The sequence below is a fragment of the Budorcas taxicolor genome, chromosome 11 (assembly GCF_023091745.1).
Source record: "Budorcas taxicolor isolate Tak-1 chromosome 11, Takin1.1, whole genome shotgun sequence".
Classification (NCBI taxonomy): Eukaryota; Metazoa; Chordata; class Mammalia; order Artiodactyla; family Bovidae; genus Budorcas; species Budorcas taxicolor.
Genome location: NC_068920.1, coordinates 85,324,362 through 85,344,876, shown reverse-complemented (window position 1 = coordinate 85,344,876; position 20,515 = coordinate 85,324,362). Strand labels below are relative to the sequence as shown.

General features: G+C 43.0%; 1 protein-coding gene across 1 annotated transcript in view; it reads left to right on the top strand.

The window, feature by feature from the left end:
* Window positions 1-20,515, top strand: part of THADA (THADA armadillo repeat containing) — a 324,132-nt gene that overhangs the window by 236,163 nt on the left and 67,454 nt on the right. Inside the window, exon 30 of the mRNA XM_052647551.1 lies at window positions 8,070-8,164. Coding sequence (XP_052503511.1) covers window positions 8,070-8,164 — 95 coding nt within the window. The remainder of the gene's footprint in view (window positions 1-8,069; window positions 8,165-20,515) is intronic.

Below are 20,515 nucleotides of genomic sequence, written 5' to 3'. Positions count from 1 at the left end.
CTGGACAGACTCACAGCTCATGGTCTCTTGCCTTGTGCCTGACAACTTGGTAAGAATTCCTTACAAATTGGTCAATACCCAGGGCAGGGCATGAAGATGGCTTCACATTTAAAAGGAGAATCCCAGTAGGAGGGCTCTGGGGCAGCTCATATATGTGGGTGTGAGTATAAATACTAGCAGAGCTCCAGACCAAGAAAGGCTGGATGAAAGCTGGAACATACCATAACAATGGAGCTCTGCTGCCACCGCCTCCCCTCCCCCGGGGGAGCCCAAGGTAAATGAGCAGGGCCGGGAGAGGGTGTTAGCCAGCCAGGGGGTGGCAAACAGGGGGTGTTGGCCCTGTGTGCTGCTGCCAGCTGGGCCTGCCTGCAGATCTGAATTCTGTATGTTACGGAGTGGGGGGAAGAACTTATATATTCTGCAGGTCCTGACCGTTTGGCATCTTGGTTTAAACAAATCTCCTATTGTTTCTCCAGAAATGTCATAGGAATGATTGCTTGGCTGGGGGCCGTGGTGAAAATGGAAATCAGAAGGGAGAGAGGGGTCCTTTTTATTTAATTTACACTTCCACATTTATATGACTTCATGTGGCCCACATCAGAGAAGTACCTCCTGGCTCCTCACCGCGGCAGCTCTTCCTCTTATAACCAAATGTAAGGCGAGATGGCATCTGGTCTGCGGACAGCTACCACTGCGGAGTCCCAGACTGCAGAGGAGTACAAAGGTGGCCCGCGGGATCTCTGGGAGATCAGAGGAAGTCCAAAGAGATGCCCGCCATTCACACTGCTCTCCGAGGCCAGTCTCTGATTGTTAGTCAGGGACGGTTTCCTAGAGGACAGGCTTTGAAGTGAGTTTTAAGTACAGGACATGGTGTGGCTCGATGTGTGTCCAGTGAGGGGACTGTGGCGGGGTGCGGGGGCAGTTAGAGACCATCTCCGCCCTCCCTTTTCTGCCTCTTTCCCCACCGCATTATTCTCCTCCTCCCGCCTGTGGCCCGGCTTCTCGCCTGCCTGCTCTCTCCCTTCCTCTTCACCTCCTTTCCCTCTTTTTTTTTTTTCTGGATTTCTTCCTTCTAGCCTGTTTCAGTCCTGGTGGTGGGTCCCCAGAATACTGCTTCATTAAGCCCAGTGCTGGCCCCATGGCAAGAGGCTTTGTAGTCACTGTGGTGCAGACCAGGCGTGACCTGAGTGGGAGTGAGTTCACGGAGGATCCCAGATTAGAGGGAGAGATTGCCATGGACCACGATGGGCCCCTGCCGGGACTCACGACCCAGAGTCATCCTAAGCCATCAAACTGGCCAGCCGCACCTGTTTGATTTTCTGGTCTTCATTCTTCCCAGCATGTGGCAAGCTTGCTCCCATCTTTGGATCTTTGCAGAGTGAACTCTCGTCTGAAATTCCTGCTTTCCATTCACTCGTGGACTCTTTCCACATCTCCAGACCCTTCCTCCAACACACACACGACCATAAGCTCTTCAAGGCCAGAACCTGTCCCCTTCTCTACTCCTGTTCCAAGTAGGATACACCCCATGGTACTTAGTAAAGGTTTCTAGATTAATAAAGTTAAACCATGAGTCTAATCAGGATTCTGGGGAGGAGTAATTCCCTGGGGTCTGGAGTGACCTTCGACCTTGACTGTGTTGAAGTCCAGATAGACTTCTCAGGACTTGGACCTTAACAGACACTAGCAGCCTAAAGCCAGAACAGTTGTTTTCAGCCCTCTGAGGATGGCAGTGAATTCTTCTGAAAAAGTCATCCAAAGTGACAAGCAAAAATATGTCCAAAGTGAACTGTCTGTTTCTTGCTGGGAACCCTCCAAGGCTGCATGCTAATGGGCCCTGGGGGCCCTAGCCGTCCAGTGGACCAGTGGGATCCCGCCTGGGCTTCAACCATTTGGAGCTTTTGGAGCTCTGAAAGGTCACTCCTAAGCACTTCCATTTGGGGCATGTCATCATCTTGTGTCATTTCCTGCTGTCCCATCCATTCCACATCCCCTTTGTGCTTCTTCTTATTTTTCAAACATGTAACATGCCGTCATCTTCGGACACGCTGCTTCCTCTGCTGGAGTCATGCCGCCCACAGTCCATCTCTTAGACTCCTCCTGCAAAGGCACTTCTGGTTTTACCGAGCCATTTCCCCCCACCACCCCATCCTTAATTTTTACTCTGTCAACCCTCCTTTGAGCACCCATCATACCACATAATTGGTTGTGTGTTTCTCTCACTAAACCACGGCCTTTCAAGGTTTTCTGACAGCCATTCACAACCAGAAATAGATTTTACAGATGACTTAGTATGTATCTTTGTACCCCGTGTGTATATCTGTGTGGATATATACACAAACATACCTGTGAAATCTTACATAATGTAAATTTTACTGTGTATATAAGATATGAACAGTTTGTAGAAAAATACAACAGAGAGGGAGTTTACTCAAGATTTAGAAGATTTAATTTCAGGAATGTTATCCACCATCATTTTGGATATCAAGAATACCCCACTGATACCATTTGGTATAATAGATGGTGGCTTATTACCTGAAAAAGAAAAGGACATTAGACTAAATCAGTCAATATTTTTACTCAAAGTTATCACATTTTATAAGTTATATCAAAGATAATTTATTAAAAATTCTGGGCAAAAATTTTCTAGAAATCCTATATATAACAATTTAACGGAGAGATGCTTACCCTGACTGCTATGATGCAACGTGATTATCTTTTACTGCTCCTGCTTGCCCTAGCTAGCTCTCTCCTCCCTCCTCCATACCTGTTTCCTCTTCCTTCCTTTCTTTCTCTTATGCTTTCTCTTAGCACTAGTAGGTGGTCATCTAAACCTACTAGTTTATTTCATAACCAACAAAATGGGTCATAACCTACAGTTTGAAAAACACAATTCAGGACTCTAAGTTTCTTGAGGGCAGTGACGAATGTCACTGTATCATTTCGTCTTCATATATCCATACCCTGGCATTATTTTGGGCTCTCAGTTTCCTCTTAGTAAATGTTTTCTGAATGAATGGGCTTCAGTTAAAAATCTCTGCAGCCACTGGGATTCCGGAAGGGACAGAAGAAGTGAATAATTTATCACAGGCTTCCCAAGAGCTTCTGGTATCCTCCAGACACTAGGGCCATTGTAAACATGTCTGGGAAGCCTTACTCTCTCTTCTCTGCCTTCTGCCTCCCCCAACTTCCAGGAGAGAGGGCAGGAGGTTTAATGAAGTTCAGAGATCGAGTTCTTGGGTGGGTATATGTCAAGGGACCAGTGATGGAAAGAGTGGAAGAAAGTTTTAACAAGGCCTGCATTTCGCTTTATTTATGTAAACTTAGTCCTCATAGTACCTGATTCCTGTTACTCCTTCTAAAACCTCTATTATGCTGTTTTTCAGCCCATTTGTTAGACCCCGACCACTCCTGAGTTTTTTTTAACACTCAGTCTTTATTATACCATGCCCTGTGCCAGGATTTTTCCATCTGGGGGCAGGGAAAAAAACCCCAAACCCACCAAAACCCTGTGGCTTGGTTTCCTGTCCAGCTGGCTTGCTCTTTCCCAGGATTTTATTCCCATCATCAAAGTGGCTTGACAGACCGAGAACAAACCTCTGGCTCACCCTGAACTCACGGTGTACCATTTCCAAGTCAGAACAAACACCAAGTAACAGGGAGAGAAAAAGAAAAAGAAAAAAAAAAATTTATTTTCCTGACTTAGAAGCCAATTCAGAGTGAAGCCCAACTCTGATTCCAGACAGCGATGTTGTGAGGCTGTGGCTCTCCTCAAGGGTGGAGCCTTGAACAGTGGGCTCTGGGCCAGAATTTCTCTCTGAGTCAGTCTTGAAGGAGAAGCCATGCGTGGATGGACTGCTTTGTAGCCCCAGATCCTCTCTGTTTCCTGGAATCGAAAGCAGCAGAATTTGAGGGAGCCTCCCACGATCTCGTTGACTACATCAGACTTGGCGTAGAACCTCCGTTCTGGCAGCCGTCAGAGTGGTCCCTGCCGGGTCCCAGACTGCCAGGAAGGTTGGCAGCCTGTGCCAGGCCAAGAGAAGGTGCAGAACACTTCAGCCTGGCAGGGGGACGTAAAGATGGCCAACGTTTCCTCTATTCATTTAGAACTGTTCTAAAATATATTAATTTAGCTAAAAATATCATGGAAACCAGGTTCCTCACTGAACTTGAAAGTCAAACCAATTTCCCAAAAACTTTCCTTTATGGTTCTGTGTGGCTCCACTAGCAGGAAAACATCTGAGGTGAGAAGCTATGACCCTGTGAGGTCAAATGGAGCAGGCAGTACATTTTTACACCAAGGAGCACCAGTTAGCATGGAGTATCCCGTCTCCCATGGGTCCCCAGACAAGCCAGACTCCTTTCTTCTGCCTCTATTGCCTCCTCTCAAAATCCCCTTCCTTGTGAGCTTTGTCTCTCTAAATCCCTCCCGTTGTTTATAGTTGGACTTGGGTCTTCATACATCTCTTCCATGTTTCTGGGCCACCCTGTTATGTTCTTTCCCTTAACTCCTTACATCCTGTCCTGAGTTTTGTCTTTATTTTTGTCTCCAAAACAAGACAGAACTCTCCGAGGCCAAAAATCCTCTCTTGTGCATCTTTTTCCAGCACCTACCTAGCTCGCAGCTGGATGCTCAGGAGGCATTCATCCTGCTATCTGCAGGCCGTTTATTATTCAGCCTCGTGCCTCATGTCTGATAATTCATTAACCCTTTGCATTAGGTTTTCTTGCTCTCCCTCCCGAGTGATTTTCCATTGGGAGGAGGGAAGATATCCCACGTTTTAAACCGTGGACGTGCCAGAACAGGGAATGATACTGTTAAAGTAATTTTCATAGACTATGGACTTTTCAACTTCACAAGTCAAATTTAACTGACCTGAGGAAAACTGAATAGAGACAAAATATAAAGGTAAGATTTGGGGAGAGTAAATTCCAAATAGACCAAAGTGTTAACAAGAACAAAAAATGAAACTGTAAGATTTCCCTGGTGGTTCAATGGTTAAGAATCTGCCTGCCAATGTAGGGGACCTGAGTTCGATCCCTGCTCCAGGAAGATTCCACATGCCATGGGCAACTAAGCACACGCTCCACAACTACTGAGCCAGCCCTCTGCAACTACTGCAGCCTACGCACCCTAGAGCCTGTGCTCTGCAATGAGAAGCTCGCAGCAACTAGAGAAAGCCCAGGTGCAGCAATGAAGATACAGCACAGCCATAAATAAAGAAGTAAATAAATGGAAATGTAAAGTACTAGAAGAAAAAGTACTAAAGAAAAATTTATAAATATAAATCTATATTGAGGAAAGTTTAGATTTTGGTAGCATGACATAAAATCCAGAAGATAAAAATAATATATTTGACTGCATTAAACCAAACAGTTTTGAATTCCAAAAAAAGTATTGTAAGTAAGTTTTAAAGTCAGATGATCAACTGCAAAAAAATATTTGCAACACATATGACAGAGGACAGATTTCCTTAATATACAAAGAGTTCCTACAAATCAATAAGGAAAATACCAATAACATAATAGATTGGAGATTTGATCACAGTTTACAGAAAAGGAAATTAAGATATCATTTTTGAAAAGCTTATGAAGGGATGGGCAACTTCATTTAAAATAATTATGACAAAATGATGAGGTACTGTTTTTCCACTTATCAGCTTGGCAAAGGTCAAAAGGTTTAATCACAGTGTGAGTCAGATTGTTGGGGTTGGAGGGGAATCTTAAACACTGTTGGTGAAAGCATAAGTAGTCCCAGTCTCTTTGAAGAGCATCTGATCTAAATGAAGCAAAATTTTAAATGTATGAATATCTTGATCCAGCACTTAAGCTTCTAGGGATTTCTCTTTTGAATATTCATTCATATGCATAAACTAATATACATATATCTTTATTACATCATTGTTTTCAGCAAAATATCCTAAACAATCTGACTTATTTCATTAAGGGACAGGTACATCCATGAAATGGAATAGTTCACAACCATTTAAGAAATGAGGCAAATCTGTGTTTTTTAATAGAATGATATCTTTAAAGTATTAGTGGAAAAAAGGTAATGCTCAGAACTCAGTAAGTAGTAAACCACTACTTATATAAAAATAAGCAAGTGGGTAGCTATAGATAGACGCTTGTAAAATGTGCCTGGAAGGATGTGCTCTAGAAAGCAGTAACAGCGGTTGCCTCAGGGGAACAGAACGTGGGCAGAGGGTGGGGGCATGGAAAAGGCACTTCATTTTTACTGCATACCCTTCTGTACTGTTTGAGTTATTTTTATACCATGTGCATGTGTTACCTGCTTTTTAAAACTAATTTTTAAAAATAACTGGGCATAGGCATGAAACTAGGCCAAATGTGAAGTGTACATATAAACTAGTCGTTACGGCAGAGTCGGAGTCAAGGAGCAAGCAGATACTGTAGGTGAAGTCAGGGAACAGAAATGAGGCAGGTCAGCGAAAGGGAAATCTTGAAACAAGACAGTTTTGTTTTAATGGAAAAGTATCTGGTTTGCTTTTCATGCAGATATCACATGCCCCTAAGATATGGGCAGTTCAGGATAGAGTGAGAATAAACTTTAGAGAAATGGGAAACCTGTTAACTTATAGGAAGTGAGAAGGATGCATTGAGGGATCGAGCCAGATGGAAATACACTAGCTGGAACTCATGTCATTCCCTCATCCTAGGTTGGAGGCAGAGGAGCAGAGCAGGGAACAGGCCGAATCAAATGCTCACAGTTACTCTCAGTGAGGTGATTACGGTGTCCATTGTGCAAGTCAGAAATCTGATTCAGGTCACAGAGATACTAAATGGCAGAAGGCCAGGATTCAAACCCAGGTCTGTCCCTGTTGTTTTTACCACTTGTATGCATGAGCTCAGTCGCATCTGACTCTCTGCCACCCAATGGCTCCTCTGTCCATGGAAGTTTCCAGGCAAGAATACTGAAATGGGTTGCCATTTCCTCCTCCAGGGGATCTTCCTGACCCAAGGATCGAACCTGTGTCTCTTGCTTCTCCTGCATTGGAAGGCGGAATCTTTCCCCCTGAGCCACCTGGGAAGCCATTTTTTACTGTTTATGCTGTATTATAAGTACCCTAGGGAGGTTTGGGCACTTTTCATGACCAGTATGAACTGAGGCTCGGAGTCAGGGAGATTCAGTACTATTCTCAAAAAAAGTCTTCTTTCTTCCATTTTGATCTAGACCCCCTCAAGCCAAGCCCACTTACTTTTTCCAGCATGTGGTTCAAAGAGTAAAAAGACCTCCATTTATTGAAAGAAGAAAAAAAACTCTCATTTATCAGGAAAGGAATGTCTGTCAACAGTTTGTTAATACTTTCATGTTTGTTTTTTCAGCTGCTTTTTTAAGTCTGTAAATACAGTTTATCATTTGTGAGTGCAATTCTCCTCCAAAATGCTAAATCACTGATATTCATAACCAATGATGTTTCCCCTAAATTTGTCCAGTTAAGAGGAAGATAATAGAATATGGTATCATATTCCCTACTTCCCTCTTGTTTTCAAATAACTGGAATAGGGTATTGGTTTTTGTTTGTTTTCAGTTAACTTTCTTTGGCGCCAGAGCATAGAATTTTCTCTAATTTGTACAAACACAGTCCCAACCTCCACCGTAAGCACTAGGATTTTATTTTCATTTTCTTTTCGTGAGAAATGAAAATTTCGCCATTGTCACCATCAGTGACTGTCCATCATTTTTAGCATTTGTTACAACTCTCTGGGGCTCCCCAGGTGGCGCTAGTGGTAAAGAACCTGCCTGCTAATGTGGGAGACATAAGAGACATAGGTTCAATCCCTGGGGCGAGAAGATCCCTTGGAGGAGGACATGGCAACCCATTCCAGGATTCTTGCCTGGAGAATCCCCATGGACAGAGGAGCATGGTGGGCTACAAGTCTATAGAGTCACAGAGAGTTGGACACGACTGAAGCAACTTAGCACGTACTCGCAACTCTCTAAGCCTTATGATATGCCTGGTAGAAAGTACCCATTTTCTCTTTTCTGTGGCCCAGTCCTCAGAGAGAAAAATTACCAATTTATATTCTGTTCTTTACCTTTCTAGGCAAAATCCATGTTTGGTGACCAGAGCTGTGTATATTGATATCCTCTTCTTGTTGACTTGCTGCCTTGACAAACTCTCAAAAGGCAACCAGCCAGGTATGATTCACAGTTATATTATATTTGGGAGTGATTACAGGTCTTTGAAATGTAGGTGGGGTTTTGAGTGGCTCTCCCACGCACTCCCCCACTTCTACTTTTGCAAGACTAAACCACATATCAAAATTATACTTAGTGTCATACGCTTCCTTCATAAAAGCTTCCCAAGGAAACTTGTCCTTGTTTAGTTGCAAGTTTGTTTTCTATTTGGTCATTCCGGGAAGAGCCTGGACTCGACTCTTGTCATTTTCAGTAACTCAGAAGTTCATTCTGTTCCATTTTGTGGCGATAACCGAGCGGACTCATTTGTTGCTGGAGCCTAGATATTTGAGGCTCAAGTCTACCATGCACTACCTCAAGCTCTGACTTTGTACATGTTCCTTGCGTCACGTATGTTTCCTGGTATGGGCCCCAGACCCACATGCAGTTGTTCTGTTTTCATCATGATTCACAGAGTGGTTTTCTTAAAACGGAGAGGGGCAGCTCCAAAAAAAAAAAAAGAAAATGTTTTGATGTGTTTATATAAGAGGCCTCAGGAAGTGCTGTACATGAGTTCCAGGCCACAGACTGAAACTGATTTTCATCAACACAAACTGGAATGCAGAGTAATGAGCCTGCAACTGGTTAAAATCAGCCTCTTCTAATTGATTAGGCCTGTCTAAAGGAGGCTACAATTACAAAGTCAGATTCTGAGTACAAGCAGGCCAGGCCTTTCCTCTGTTACATTGAGTCTGTCAATGATTTGTTGTCTTCAGTAAATATATTCAGGCTGTCAGAGTCCAGCTCTGTCCATATGGAATCCTGTTCCCAAATTCAAACCAATTTAAAATGCTCTGGGGGGAGAGGCGAAGCTGCCTCACTCAGATCAGTGTGTATTAGCCCCCAAGGCCCCTGTGGCCACGCAGAGGTAATAAGAACACGCCTGGACTTTGATCAGCTCCACATCCCTGCATAGGAGTAGCTGTTGCATCCGTTTGGTAGAAGAGGACCATATAGTTTTATGGCTGTGAAACGGTTCTAGTTTATACCTCTTATCCCAGCATAATTATTAATAGTGCCCCTTTTACTCTTAAAGTGTCCAGGTTTGCACAATGAATCACAGGTCACTCTAGCTGTAAGGGGCCTGAGGGTTGTGTCCACTTCATTTTACACTTGAATTAACTGAGGTCCAGAGAGTATAAAGATTATGAATCAGACGTTACCATGCACATTATTTGTACCATTTTTAGTACCAAAAAATAGTTCCTGCCATTTTTGTATCTTAGTTCCAAATTTCATGTAGCTTAGTAGTACTTCTCTGCTCAATGTTTTAAAGAGCCTCGTTCATGAAAAAGTTGCTCACTACTTACAAGCCCATCCCCTGGGTTAGTATCATAGTTGTGTGATCGACTCTAATCTTTCATTTGTTGAACTAAGTTTCTCCTGGTGTATTAGTACCATTATTTTTTTTCTGAAAGGGTTAACCCTTGAATATTGTAAAATACCCTTCTCTCTTCTCCAACTGCCTGTCCTTTACTAACGAATCATGAAGATGACTTTGGCCTTTTGAAATCATCCTTTCCACAAACTCTGACATTATTTAGTGTTTATACCCCCAGGTAAGTATGCTCACAAGCTGTTGTCACTCAACAGCATTTCACTTGCATCAGTGTATTACACCTCTTAGAGTCATTACTTTGCAGAGTAGGATGTGTAGGGGATGGGTCACTTTTACTTTTTTTTTTTGGTATGACAGCCATAGCTGTAAATATTTCATCCTTCCCTCTCTAGTATGGCAGTCACTAGCCACATGTGGCTCTTGAACTGTTGAGATGTGGTGGATCCAAGTTGAACTGTTCTATAAGAATAAAATACACACTGAATTTCGAAGACTTGGTATGAGGAAAAAGGGTTTAATTTCTCAATAATGTTTATATTGATTACATATTGGGATGATAATATTTTTGGTATATTAGTTTAAATAAAAAGTGTAATTAAAGTTAATCTCATCTGTTTCTTTTTACTCTTCGTTGTTGTTCAGTTGTTAAGTCGTGTCCGACTCTTTGTGACCCTATGGGCTGCAGCACACCAGGCTTCTCTGTCCTTCACTATCTCCTGGAGTTTGCTCAAACTCATGTCCATTGAGTCAGTGATACTGTCCTTTTTAGAATATAACTATTAGAAAATCAAAATTTACATGTACAGCTCATATATTCCTGTTGGACAAGCACTGATGTTTTTTCCAGTCCTTTGGGAATTGCCCTCATAAACCACAGAATATATACGTATGTGTCTTTCTATATGAATGTGTGTATCTATGTACTACATCCACACAAATAGCAGTATCAAATTGTCCTCCTTTGAGGATGAATTAGACTTTTAGAATTAACCAAGTATCAGATAAGGGTTACTCTGGTGGTTCAGTGGTAAAGAATCCACCTGCCAAGGTGGAAGGCTCTGATTTGATCCCTAGTCCTGAAAGATCCCCTGGAGAAAGAACTGACAACCCACTCCAGTATTCTTGCCTGGAGAACCCCATGGACAGAGGAGCCTGGTGTGCCACAGTCCATGAGGTCGTAAAGAACAGGACATGACTTAGCAACTAAATAGCAAGAATAATAAATCTCAAATAAAATGGTAGCCAAGGTAGGTAGCACAGTTTAGAATAAAAAATAAACTGTGAGCTTAAAATAATTAAATCTATTCTTAGTGTTTAATTAATTATTTCCAAAGGCAGTTTGAGCAGTAGCTACACTAAGCAAGGTGAGCACTCACCTGGATGTGTAGATTTCAGTGTGATTTCAAAGTATCATTGTGACAGGTTTACATTGTAAATGCCTTGAAAGAATGGATCATGCTAAGTTTCTGTGTCCCCCAGCTAAGCAAGTAGTAGGTGTGTATTAAGTGGATTTTAAAAAATAAATTTGTTTATTTGGCTGTGTCTGGTCTTAGTTGTGGCATACTGGGTTGTAGTTGCATCATTGCGGCACACAGACTGTCTTCAGTTCAGTTCAGTTCAGTTGCTCAGTCGTGTCCGACTCTTTGCAACCCCATGAATCGCAGCACCCCAGGCCTCCCTGTCCATCACCATCTCCCGGAGTCCACTCAGTCTCACATCCATCGAGTCAGTGATGCCATGCAGCCATCTCATCCTCTGTCGTCCCCTTCTCCTCCTGCTCCCAATCCCTCCCAGCATCAGAGTCTTTTCCAATGAGTCAGCTCTTTGCATGAGGTGGCCAAAGTACTGGAGTTTCAGCTTCAGCATCATTCCTTCTAAAGAACACCCAGGGCTGATCTCCTTCAGAATGGACTGGTTGGATCTCCTTGCGGTCCAAGGGACTCTCAAGAGTCTTCTCCAACACCACACTTCAAAAGCATCAATTCTTCAGCGCTCAGCCTTCTTCACAGTCCAACTCTCACATCCATGCGTGATTACTGGAAAAACCATAGCCTTGACTAAACGGACCTTAGTCAGCAAAGACTGTCTAGTTGTGGCCAAAGGGCTTAGTTCTCCATGGCATGTTAGACCTTAGTTTCCCCAACCAGGAATTGAATCCACATCCCCTACACTGCAATCTGGATTCTTAACCACTGGACCACCAGGGCAGTCCCCAAATGTATTTGCTACTAACTGATTAATTGAAATCAAAATTTTTCAGGTTTTATAATAGTAACAGTTGTCATCAAGATACAAATCTTAGGACTTCCCTGGTGGTCCGTTGAGTAAAAATCTGGCAGCCAGTGCAGGAGACAAGGGTTCAATCCCTGGTCTGGGTAGACCACACATGCTGCGGGTCAGCTAAGACCAAGAGCTGCAACTCCTGAGCCCCCAGGTCACAGCTACTGAAGCCTGCGCACTCTAGAGCCCATGCTCTGCAGCGAGGGAAGCCAGCGCAGTGAGAAGCCTGCACACCGCGGCTGGAAAGAAGCCCCTGTTCACCACAGCAAGAGAAAGCCTTCGCCCAACAACAAAGACCCAGCACAGCCAAAAATAAATGAAAAAAAGAGAAAAGGGTACAAATCTTATTTAAACTCATTCATCAGTCAGATGTAAATTCATTTTCCCAATTCAAATCAAATGTTTATATCATACGCATATGTTTGTAAATATACATCTGTCTACATCCAGAGCTCACCAAACTCAGAGTAGGGAGTGTACCCCAAGGGCCGTAAAGCTTGATCCCTAGGTTTGAATCCCAGGTCTGCCATTTCTTAGCTTTTGTGACCTTGCTGCTGCTAAGTCGCTTCAGTCGTGTCCGACTCTATGCGACCCCATAGATGGCAGCCCACCAGGCTCCCCCATCCCTGGGATTCTCCAGGCAAGAACACTGGAGTGGGTTGCCATCTCCTTCTCCAATGCATGAAAGTGAAGTCACTCAGTCGTGTCTGACTCCCAGCGACCCCATGGACTGCGGCCCACCAGGCTCCTCCGTCCATGGGACTTCCCAGGCAAGAGTGCTGGAGTGGGGTGCCATCTACTCACAAACATAACAGCTATGGAAAGTCACTAATTAAAAACTAGGTAAAGACCTTAGGCAAGTCATTTAACCTCCTTGAGACACTTTTTTCTCAATTGTAAATGGGGATGTAATAGAGTCTATATCTTAGAATTTCCTTTGCATGGCAGAGAGAAGCACTCAATAAATATTAGCTACTGTTAATATTATTATCATCATTACCATTATCACTGGCTGGAAACCATGTAGCTAATCCAATTCCCTGTAGCCTGAAAGAGTTATGATCAATTCCTCACATTTACAGTTCTCCTCATGTTCTTAAACATTTTCAAGAAAGAAGAAATGCCTGCTTTCCTAGGAAAACACTGAAGCATACCTGGCATAGAATGTCAGGAATCCACTTTGGAATCCACTGGATTAGGGGTGCTCCTGCCTCTCTTTCTGCTTTATTGACTATGCCAAAGCCTTTGACTGTGTGGATCACAATAAACTGTGGAAAATTCTGAAAGAGATGGGAATACCAGACCACCTGACTTGCCTCTTGAGAAATCTGTATGCAGGTCAGGAAGCAACAGTTAGAACTGGACATGGAACAACAGACTGGTTCCAAATAGGAAAAGGAGTACGTCAAGGCTGTATATTGTCACCCTACTTATTTAACTTATATGCAGAGTACATCATGAGAAACGCTGGACTGGAAGAAACACAAGCTGGAATCAAGATTGCCGGGAGAAGTATCAATAACCTCAGATATGCAGATGATACCACCCTTATGGCAGAAAGTGAAGAGGAACTAAAAAGCCTCTTGATGAAAGTGAAAGAGGAGAGTGAAAAAGTTGGCTTAAAGCTCAACATTCAGAAAACAAAGATCATGGCATCCGGTCCCATCACTTCATGGCAAATAGATGGGGAAACAGTGGAAACAGTGTCAGACTCTATGTTTTTGGGCTCCAAAATCACTGCAGATGGTGACTGTAGCCATGAAATTAAAAGACGCTTACTCCTTGGAAGAAAAGTTATAACCAACCTAGATAGCATATTGAAGAGCAGAGACATTACTTTGCCGACTGAGGTCCGTCTAGTCAAGGCTATGGTTTTTCCTGTGGTCATGTATGGATGTGAGAGTTGGACTGTGAAGAAGGCTAGGCACCGAAGAATTGATGCTTTTGAAGTGTGGTGTTGGAGAAGACTCTTGAGAGTCCCTTGGACTGCAAGGAGATCCAAGCAGTCCATTCTGAAGGAGATCAACCCTGGGATTTCTTTGGAAGGAATGATGCTAGAACTGAAACTCCAGTACTTTGGCCACCTCATGCGAAGAGTTGACTCATTGGAAAAGACCCTGATGCTGGGAGGGATTGGGAGCAGGAGGAGAAGGGGACGACAGAGGATGAGATGGCTGGATGGCATCAGTGACTCGATGGACATGAGTCTGGGTGAACTCCGGGAGTTGGTGATGGACAGGGAGGCCTGGGGTCCTCATGAGGTCGCAAAGAGTTGGACACGACTGAGCGACTGAACTGAACTGCCTCTCTTACTGATCCAGAGAATGGCCATCTTGTTGTTCACTGATTTTTTCATTTATCAGACATGACATGCTAACATCAGACAAGCAACTACATCTGGAGAGGCACGTGGTATGTTTGAGGTTTGTAAATAGGCCCAAAAAGGGACTGAGATGCTATAAATGAAGTGTATATGGGATACGTGTGAGGCACTAAAGAATGAAAGGTCATTTCTACTTGGTAGAACAGAAAAGCCTCCATTGAGGAGGAGGTGGCTCATAGAGGAGGAGCAGAGTTCTGAGGATATGTAGAAATTCACCAGGTGGTCAAAGTATAGGTGGGTATTAGAGACAGAGGCGGAGAAGGCGATGGCACCCCACTCCAGTACTCTTGCCTGGAAAATCCCATGGACAGAAGAGCATGATAGGCTGCAGTCCATGGGATCGCAAAGAGTCGGACACGACTGAAGCGACTTAGCAGCAGCAGCAGCAGAGACAGAGGAAGGAGCATGTCTGAAGCCACAGAGGCTCACATCAAAGAGCTAGCTCTCAAAGAACTAGGACAGTGTGACTGAAGTATTGGGTTCAAGGACAGGAAGATGTGACTAGAAGTGAGACTGGAAGGCAGGATCTCAGTCAAGGAGAGCTTCATGGGCCAAAGTCTGCATGCGTGCCAAGTCGCTTCAGTTGTGTCTCTTTGTGACCCTGTGGACTGTAGCCCAACAGGCTCCTCTGTCCATGGGATTCTTCTTGGAGTCGGTTGACATGCCCTCCTCCAGGGGTTCTTCCTGACCCAGGGATCAAAGCTGTGTCTCTTGCATCTCTGCATTGGCAGGCAGGTTCTTTACCCCTGGCGCTTCCAGGGAAGCCTAAGGAGCTTGAATTTGACCCTGTAGACAGAGGAGATTATTGGAGGATATAAGACAGAGAATAAGGTCACATGGTTTTTAAGATAAAGTGATGTTTTCTGTGCCCACATCCTTATAGGATATTTAGATTCATTATGGAGCCAAGTGCCTTTGTCATGGAAAAAGAATGTAACTGAAAATGCTCTCATGGAGTGTCGGGGCATTGTGGTAGGCATTATTGAGGGTTTGGGAGAAAGGGGATCGAAAGTGGAGGACTAGAATTAATGGCAACACTATGCTAAAAATAGTGCAATTCAAGGGAATTTCTTCCTCTTATTTTCCACTTTACTAATTTTACATAACATAATTCTGTTTTACTCTTATGTGTGTGGGTATACATGTATTTCAACAGTAACTATTTGTAGATGTGAATCTTAAAGGATGTTCATTATTCCAAAAGAAATGAAGCAACACCAGTTTCTGGGAAACTTTTTTGGATGGAGGAGGATCTGCCCATCTCCTCTCAAACACTATTCTGTAAGTGACCTTGGCAGGCTATTTCTACCTCTGAAATGTCTTAGAACTACATTGAAGGACTGGGGGCATAAACAATGAGAAAACCAGTGAAGGGGAAAGGCAGAGAAGATGATTAGAACAGCTTAAGATAATGATGTGTTTTGTGTAATTCAAACTTTTATCTTAGTACTTCCCAATCATTTGAGGTTTCCTTAGCCATTAACTAGGTTTTAAAAATTCCAAATCTGGGGGTTTTGTTTTGAGTTTTAAAGTGATTTAAACCCACAAGGACTCTCTGTCCCCTGTATTCTTTTTCCTCTTCTGAATCCAGCTGTCATCATTAGTATATATCAGTTTCCTGCTAGAAAGAAAATTATAGTCTCCAGTTGGAGTTGGAGGGATAAGGAAGAAAGAGCCAAACTGCTGCAAGAACTCAGAGGCTGGGTTACAGGCCTGGGCAGGGACAGGGAAATGGAGAGCTTTCATTCTCATTTTAAACCCATCTTCAATTATTTGCTCTCAGGTTGGAAATTTTCCATTGAAATATCTATTTACTGAAATACTATCTGAGAGTTGACTAAATATTTACCCCCTTTATTCTGAGAGGTGGATTTTCTATTTCTCTCTTATGCCCACACCCCTTAAATTCATGTTTTTCACGGCTACTGAATTGAACATTTTCTTTTACCAAGTGTTTAAACAAATATCTTACCTATTTGCACTGACTCTCAGTTTAAGTTCTCTTGGTGGGTTTATGTGTGGGCTTTTCCTTTCCTGCATTTTACTAATAGTCCATAGTCTGCATTTTACTAATTTTATATAACCTGGTATTTCTTCTGTAATTACTCGTATGTGTCACATATTAAAATATGAATCTTGAAGAGGATCAGTTAATCCCAAAGAAATAAAGAAATGACATCATAACAGTTTTCAAAAAATATTTTAGGTGTGAGGAGGTTTTGTCCATCTTGCCCACATCATGTAAGTGATCTTACTAGGCTGTTTTCCTACCCCTGAAATGTATATAGGATTCCCATTATCTTCTTATTTTCAGGAAACATTATTTGCAGTATCATCTCCCTTACAGGGATCATAATAATTATGGTCAACCTGTATTGAGCACTTAACTCCATGCCAAACACTGCCAAGCATTTTGTGTGCATTAATAAGAGGTACTAGTGGTCCTTCATTTTATATTAATTTTTATTGTTTTTTAAAAACACTTATTTATTTATTTTTGGCTGTGCAGTCTTTTCTCTAGTTGCGGCCAGTGGAGTCGATCTCTAGTTCCAGTATGAGGGCTTCTCATTGCAGCAGCTCCTCTTGTTGCAGAGCACGGACTCTGGGGTGCACGGACTCTGGGGTGCACGGGCTTCAGTCGTTGGCAGCACTCAGGCTTGGGAGTTGTTCCCAGGCTCTGGAGCACTGGCTCAGTACTCTGAGCACAGCTTCGTTGTACTCCTGGCACACAAGCTTAGTTGCTCCACAGGATGTGAGATCTTCCCAGATCAGGGATCGAACCTGTGTCCCCTGCATTGGCAGGCAGATTTCTTTACCACTGAGCCATCAGGGAAGCCTGACCCTTCATTTTAGATGCGAGGAAACTGAGGTACAGAGAGAACCACCCAATGTCATGGGTATAGAAGGAGCATGCCTGAGCTCTCCAGCCACACCCCTTCCCGGCCCCACAGCACACTCAAGCCTGAGTCAGGAAAACCACTCCCTGTCTCAGGAAGAGGTGCTTTAGAGCTTCTGTTGATTCAGCTTCCCAGGAGTCTGCCCCTCCTGCAGAACCCCCAGGCCTCAGAGAGGGATCCCTTTTCCAGTAGCTTCCAAATCAAATGCTTTTAAGGAGATGTGTGGAGTAATACAAGAGCGTACCCAGGACTAGTTACTAGAAAGAGAAATCTTGACACTCCTGGGAAGCCACCTGCCCTTTTTCCCTTTGAAAGTGGACCTATGGCCACTGCACGAAAGACTGCCCAGTACCAGGCTGCTAGTGAATGCATTTTATGGTATCTTTGTTACTTGGCATTTATAGTTCAGATCTCATCAATCTGCCAAGTGCGATAAACATTTTGTTTTAACTGGAATGTAACTTGTATTATTGTTATTATTTCTCTTCTAAATGCCATAAACATGACCAGTGCATGTGAAGTCAGGATCCCTAAATAGCCTGAATGCCAAGTTAATATGCTTTGTAGATCAGTATAAGATTAGAAGGGCTTCCCTCATAGCTCAGTTCATAAATCATCTGCCTGCAATGCAGGACACCCAGGTTCAATTCCTGGGTCGGGAAAGATCCCCTGGGAAAGGCAATGGCAACCCACTCCTGTATTCTTGCCTGGAGAATCCCATGGACAGAGGAGCCTGACAGGCTACAGTCCACGGGATCTCAAGAGTCGGACACGACTTAGCGACTAAACCACCACCACCATAAGGCGATTAGAAGATAGACTCTCATTTTTTATGAAGTTCAGTAATGTAAGCTCTCCCAAAAGCCAGCTTAGATGTTGATGGTGTTTAAATGGTAAAAATCTGTGAGGAATAGTCTAAGCAGTGTCTTGTATTCGTACTGCCTTGAAGATGAATAATATATGTGTGCTTTTTACAACATTATTAACTTCCTTTACCTAAGTTCCTGGGAAATATAGCCAAACAATTATGGAGAATAAAAACATTGGCAACTTATAAACACCTGCTTTGATTGTTTGGTCTAATTAGGTTAAATCTAACCAATCCCATCTGAACAAATTGAAAACAACTCTTATCTGTTCTCGCGGTCATGCACTTTCATCGGTGTTGGATGCATGTGTGTTTAATATGACACAGTTGGTGCTATGCTCTCAGCTCTGGGTGGGAGATAAAAGGGAATTGAGAACATATTTCTAGTCTTCTGGGGATTTTGTGGATCTGCAGCTAAGAAATTTCAAAAAAAAATGGCTTTGTTGTCAATAAATTAGCTGCTTTTCTCCAAAACACTGGGACTGTCATCTGAACGGTTACTTCTGCCAAAAGTCTCTTTCCCAGGGAACAGTGAGCTCCTCAAATGAGCAGAGGATTCCTAGCTACCTTTCTGAAGTCTCAGTAACACAGGATGTGTTAGGAGATTGCTAGTTTCATGTGGTGTGGACCCTTTGTTAATTTCAAGCCTGGTGCTGAGTATGCTGGCCCACAATTCTTAGAATCTTTAGAGTTTAGAGATCATCAGTAGGTGGACTGATGACTTGCCGAAGGTCACATACGTAGCTGGTTAGTGACAGAGTCAAGCTTTCCTGTATCCTGGCCTACTGCCCATTTCTGTGACCAAAGTCAGTAGTATTGAGAGTTGGGCCAAGTGTCTGAATCATAACAGAACCATGTTATGAAACTTTAGTACTCGCGTCTTCACCCCAGAAGTAAAATACTGTTCCAGTGGGCAGCTGGGGTCTCAGAACATCTGTGATTTCAGTTTTCTCTGTGTTTCTGTCTTGCCCCACTCTAGCCCGCCTCCTCATGGATAATCAGAAACTAGATTGCAACCGCATGGACTGTAGCCTGCTAGGCTCCTCTGTCCATGGGATTCTCCAGGCAAGAATACTGGAGTGCGTAGCCATTACCTTCTCCAGGGGATCTTCCCAATCCAGGGACTGAACTCAGGTCTCCTGCATTGCAAGCAGATTCTTTACCATCTGAGCCACCAGGGAAGTCCAGTTACCCATGTCAATTAAATTAGTTAAGCAAGATGTTTTTGCAGATTTATCCTAGGTATTTCATGTAAGTGGAATCAAGCAACATAATCCAACTTTTGTGTCTGGATTCTTTCACTTAAAGTTTTCAAGGTTCACCCATGTTGTAGCATGAATCTTTTTTTTACGACTGAACGATACTCTGTTGTTAGATATACCGTGTTTTGTTTCATCAGTTGATGGACTTTTCGACTGTTTACACTTTTTGGCTGTTATGAATAAGGCTGCTGTGAAGATTCGTGGACAAGTTTTTGTAGGTACATTTGCTCTCAGAAATGCAAAAAAAGCAAAATGGCTGTCTGAGGAGGCCTTACAAATAGCTGTGTGAAGAAGATAAGCAAAAACCAAAGGAGAAAAGGAAAGATATACCCATTTGAATGCAGAGTTCCAAAGACTAGCAAGGAGAGATAAGAAAGCCTTCCTAGGCAATCAATGCAAAGAAATAGAATGGGAAGGACTAGAAATCTCTTCAAGAAAATTAGAGATACCAAGGGAACATTTCATGCAAAGATGGGCTCAATAAAGGACAGAAATGGTAGGGACCTAACAGAAGCAGAAGATATTAAGAAGAGGTGGCAAGAATACACAGAAGAACTATACAAAAAAGATCTTCACGACCCAGATAATCACATCCTGGAATGTGAAGTCAAGTGGGCCTTAAGGAGCATCACTACAAACAAAGTTAGTAGAGGTGATGAAATTCCACTTGAGCTATTTCAAATCCTGAAAGATGACACTGTGAAAGTGCTGCACTCAATATGCCAGCAAATTTGGAAAACTCAGCAGTGGCCACAGGACTGGAAAATAAATTCCAATCCCAAAGAAAGGCAATGCCAAAGAATGCTCAAACTATTGCACAATTGCACTCATCTCACATGCTAGTAAAGTAATGCTCAAAATTCTCCAAGCCAGGCTTCAGCAGTACGTGAACCATGAACTTCCTAATGTTCAAGCTGGTTTTAGAAAAGGCAGAGGAACCAGAGATCAAATTGCCAACATCCACTGGATCATTGAAAAAAAAACAAGAGAATTCCAGAAAAAGATCTATTTCTGCTTCATTGACTATGCCAAAGCCTTTGACTGTGTGGATCACAATAAACTGTGGAAAATTCTGAAAGAGAAGGGAATACCACACTACCTGACCTGCCTCTTGAGAAACCTATATGCAGGTCAGGAAGCAACAGTTAGAACTGGACATGGAACAACAGACTGGTTCCAAATAGGAAAAGAGGTACGTCAAGGCTGTATATTGTCACCCTGCTTATTTAACTTATATGCAGAGTACATCATGAGAAACGCTGGGCTGGATGAAGCACAAGCTA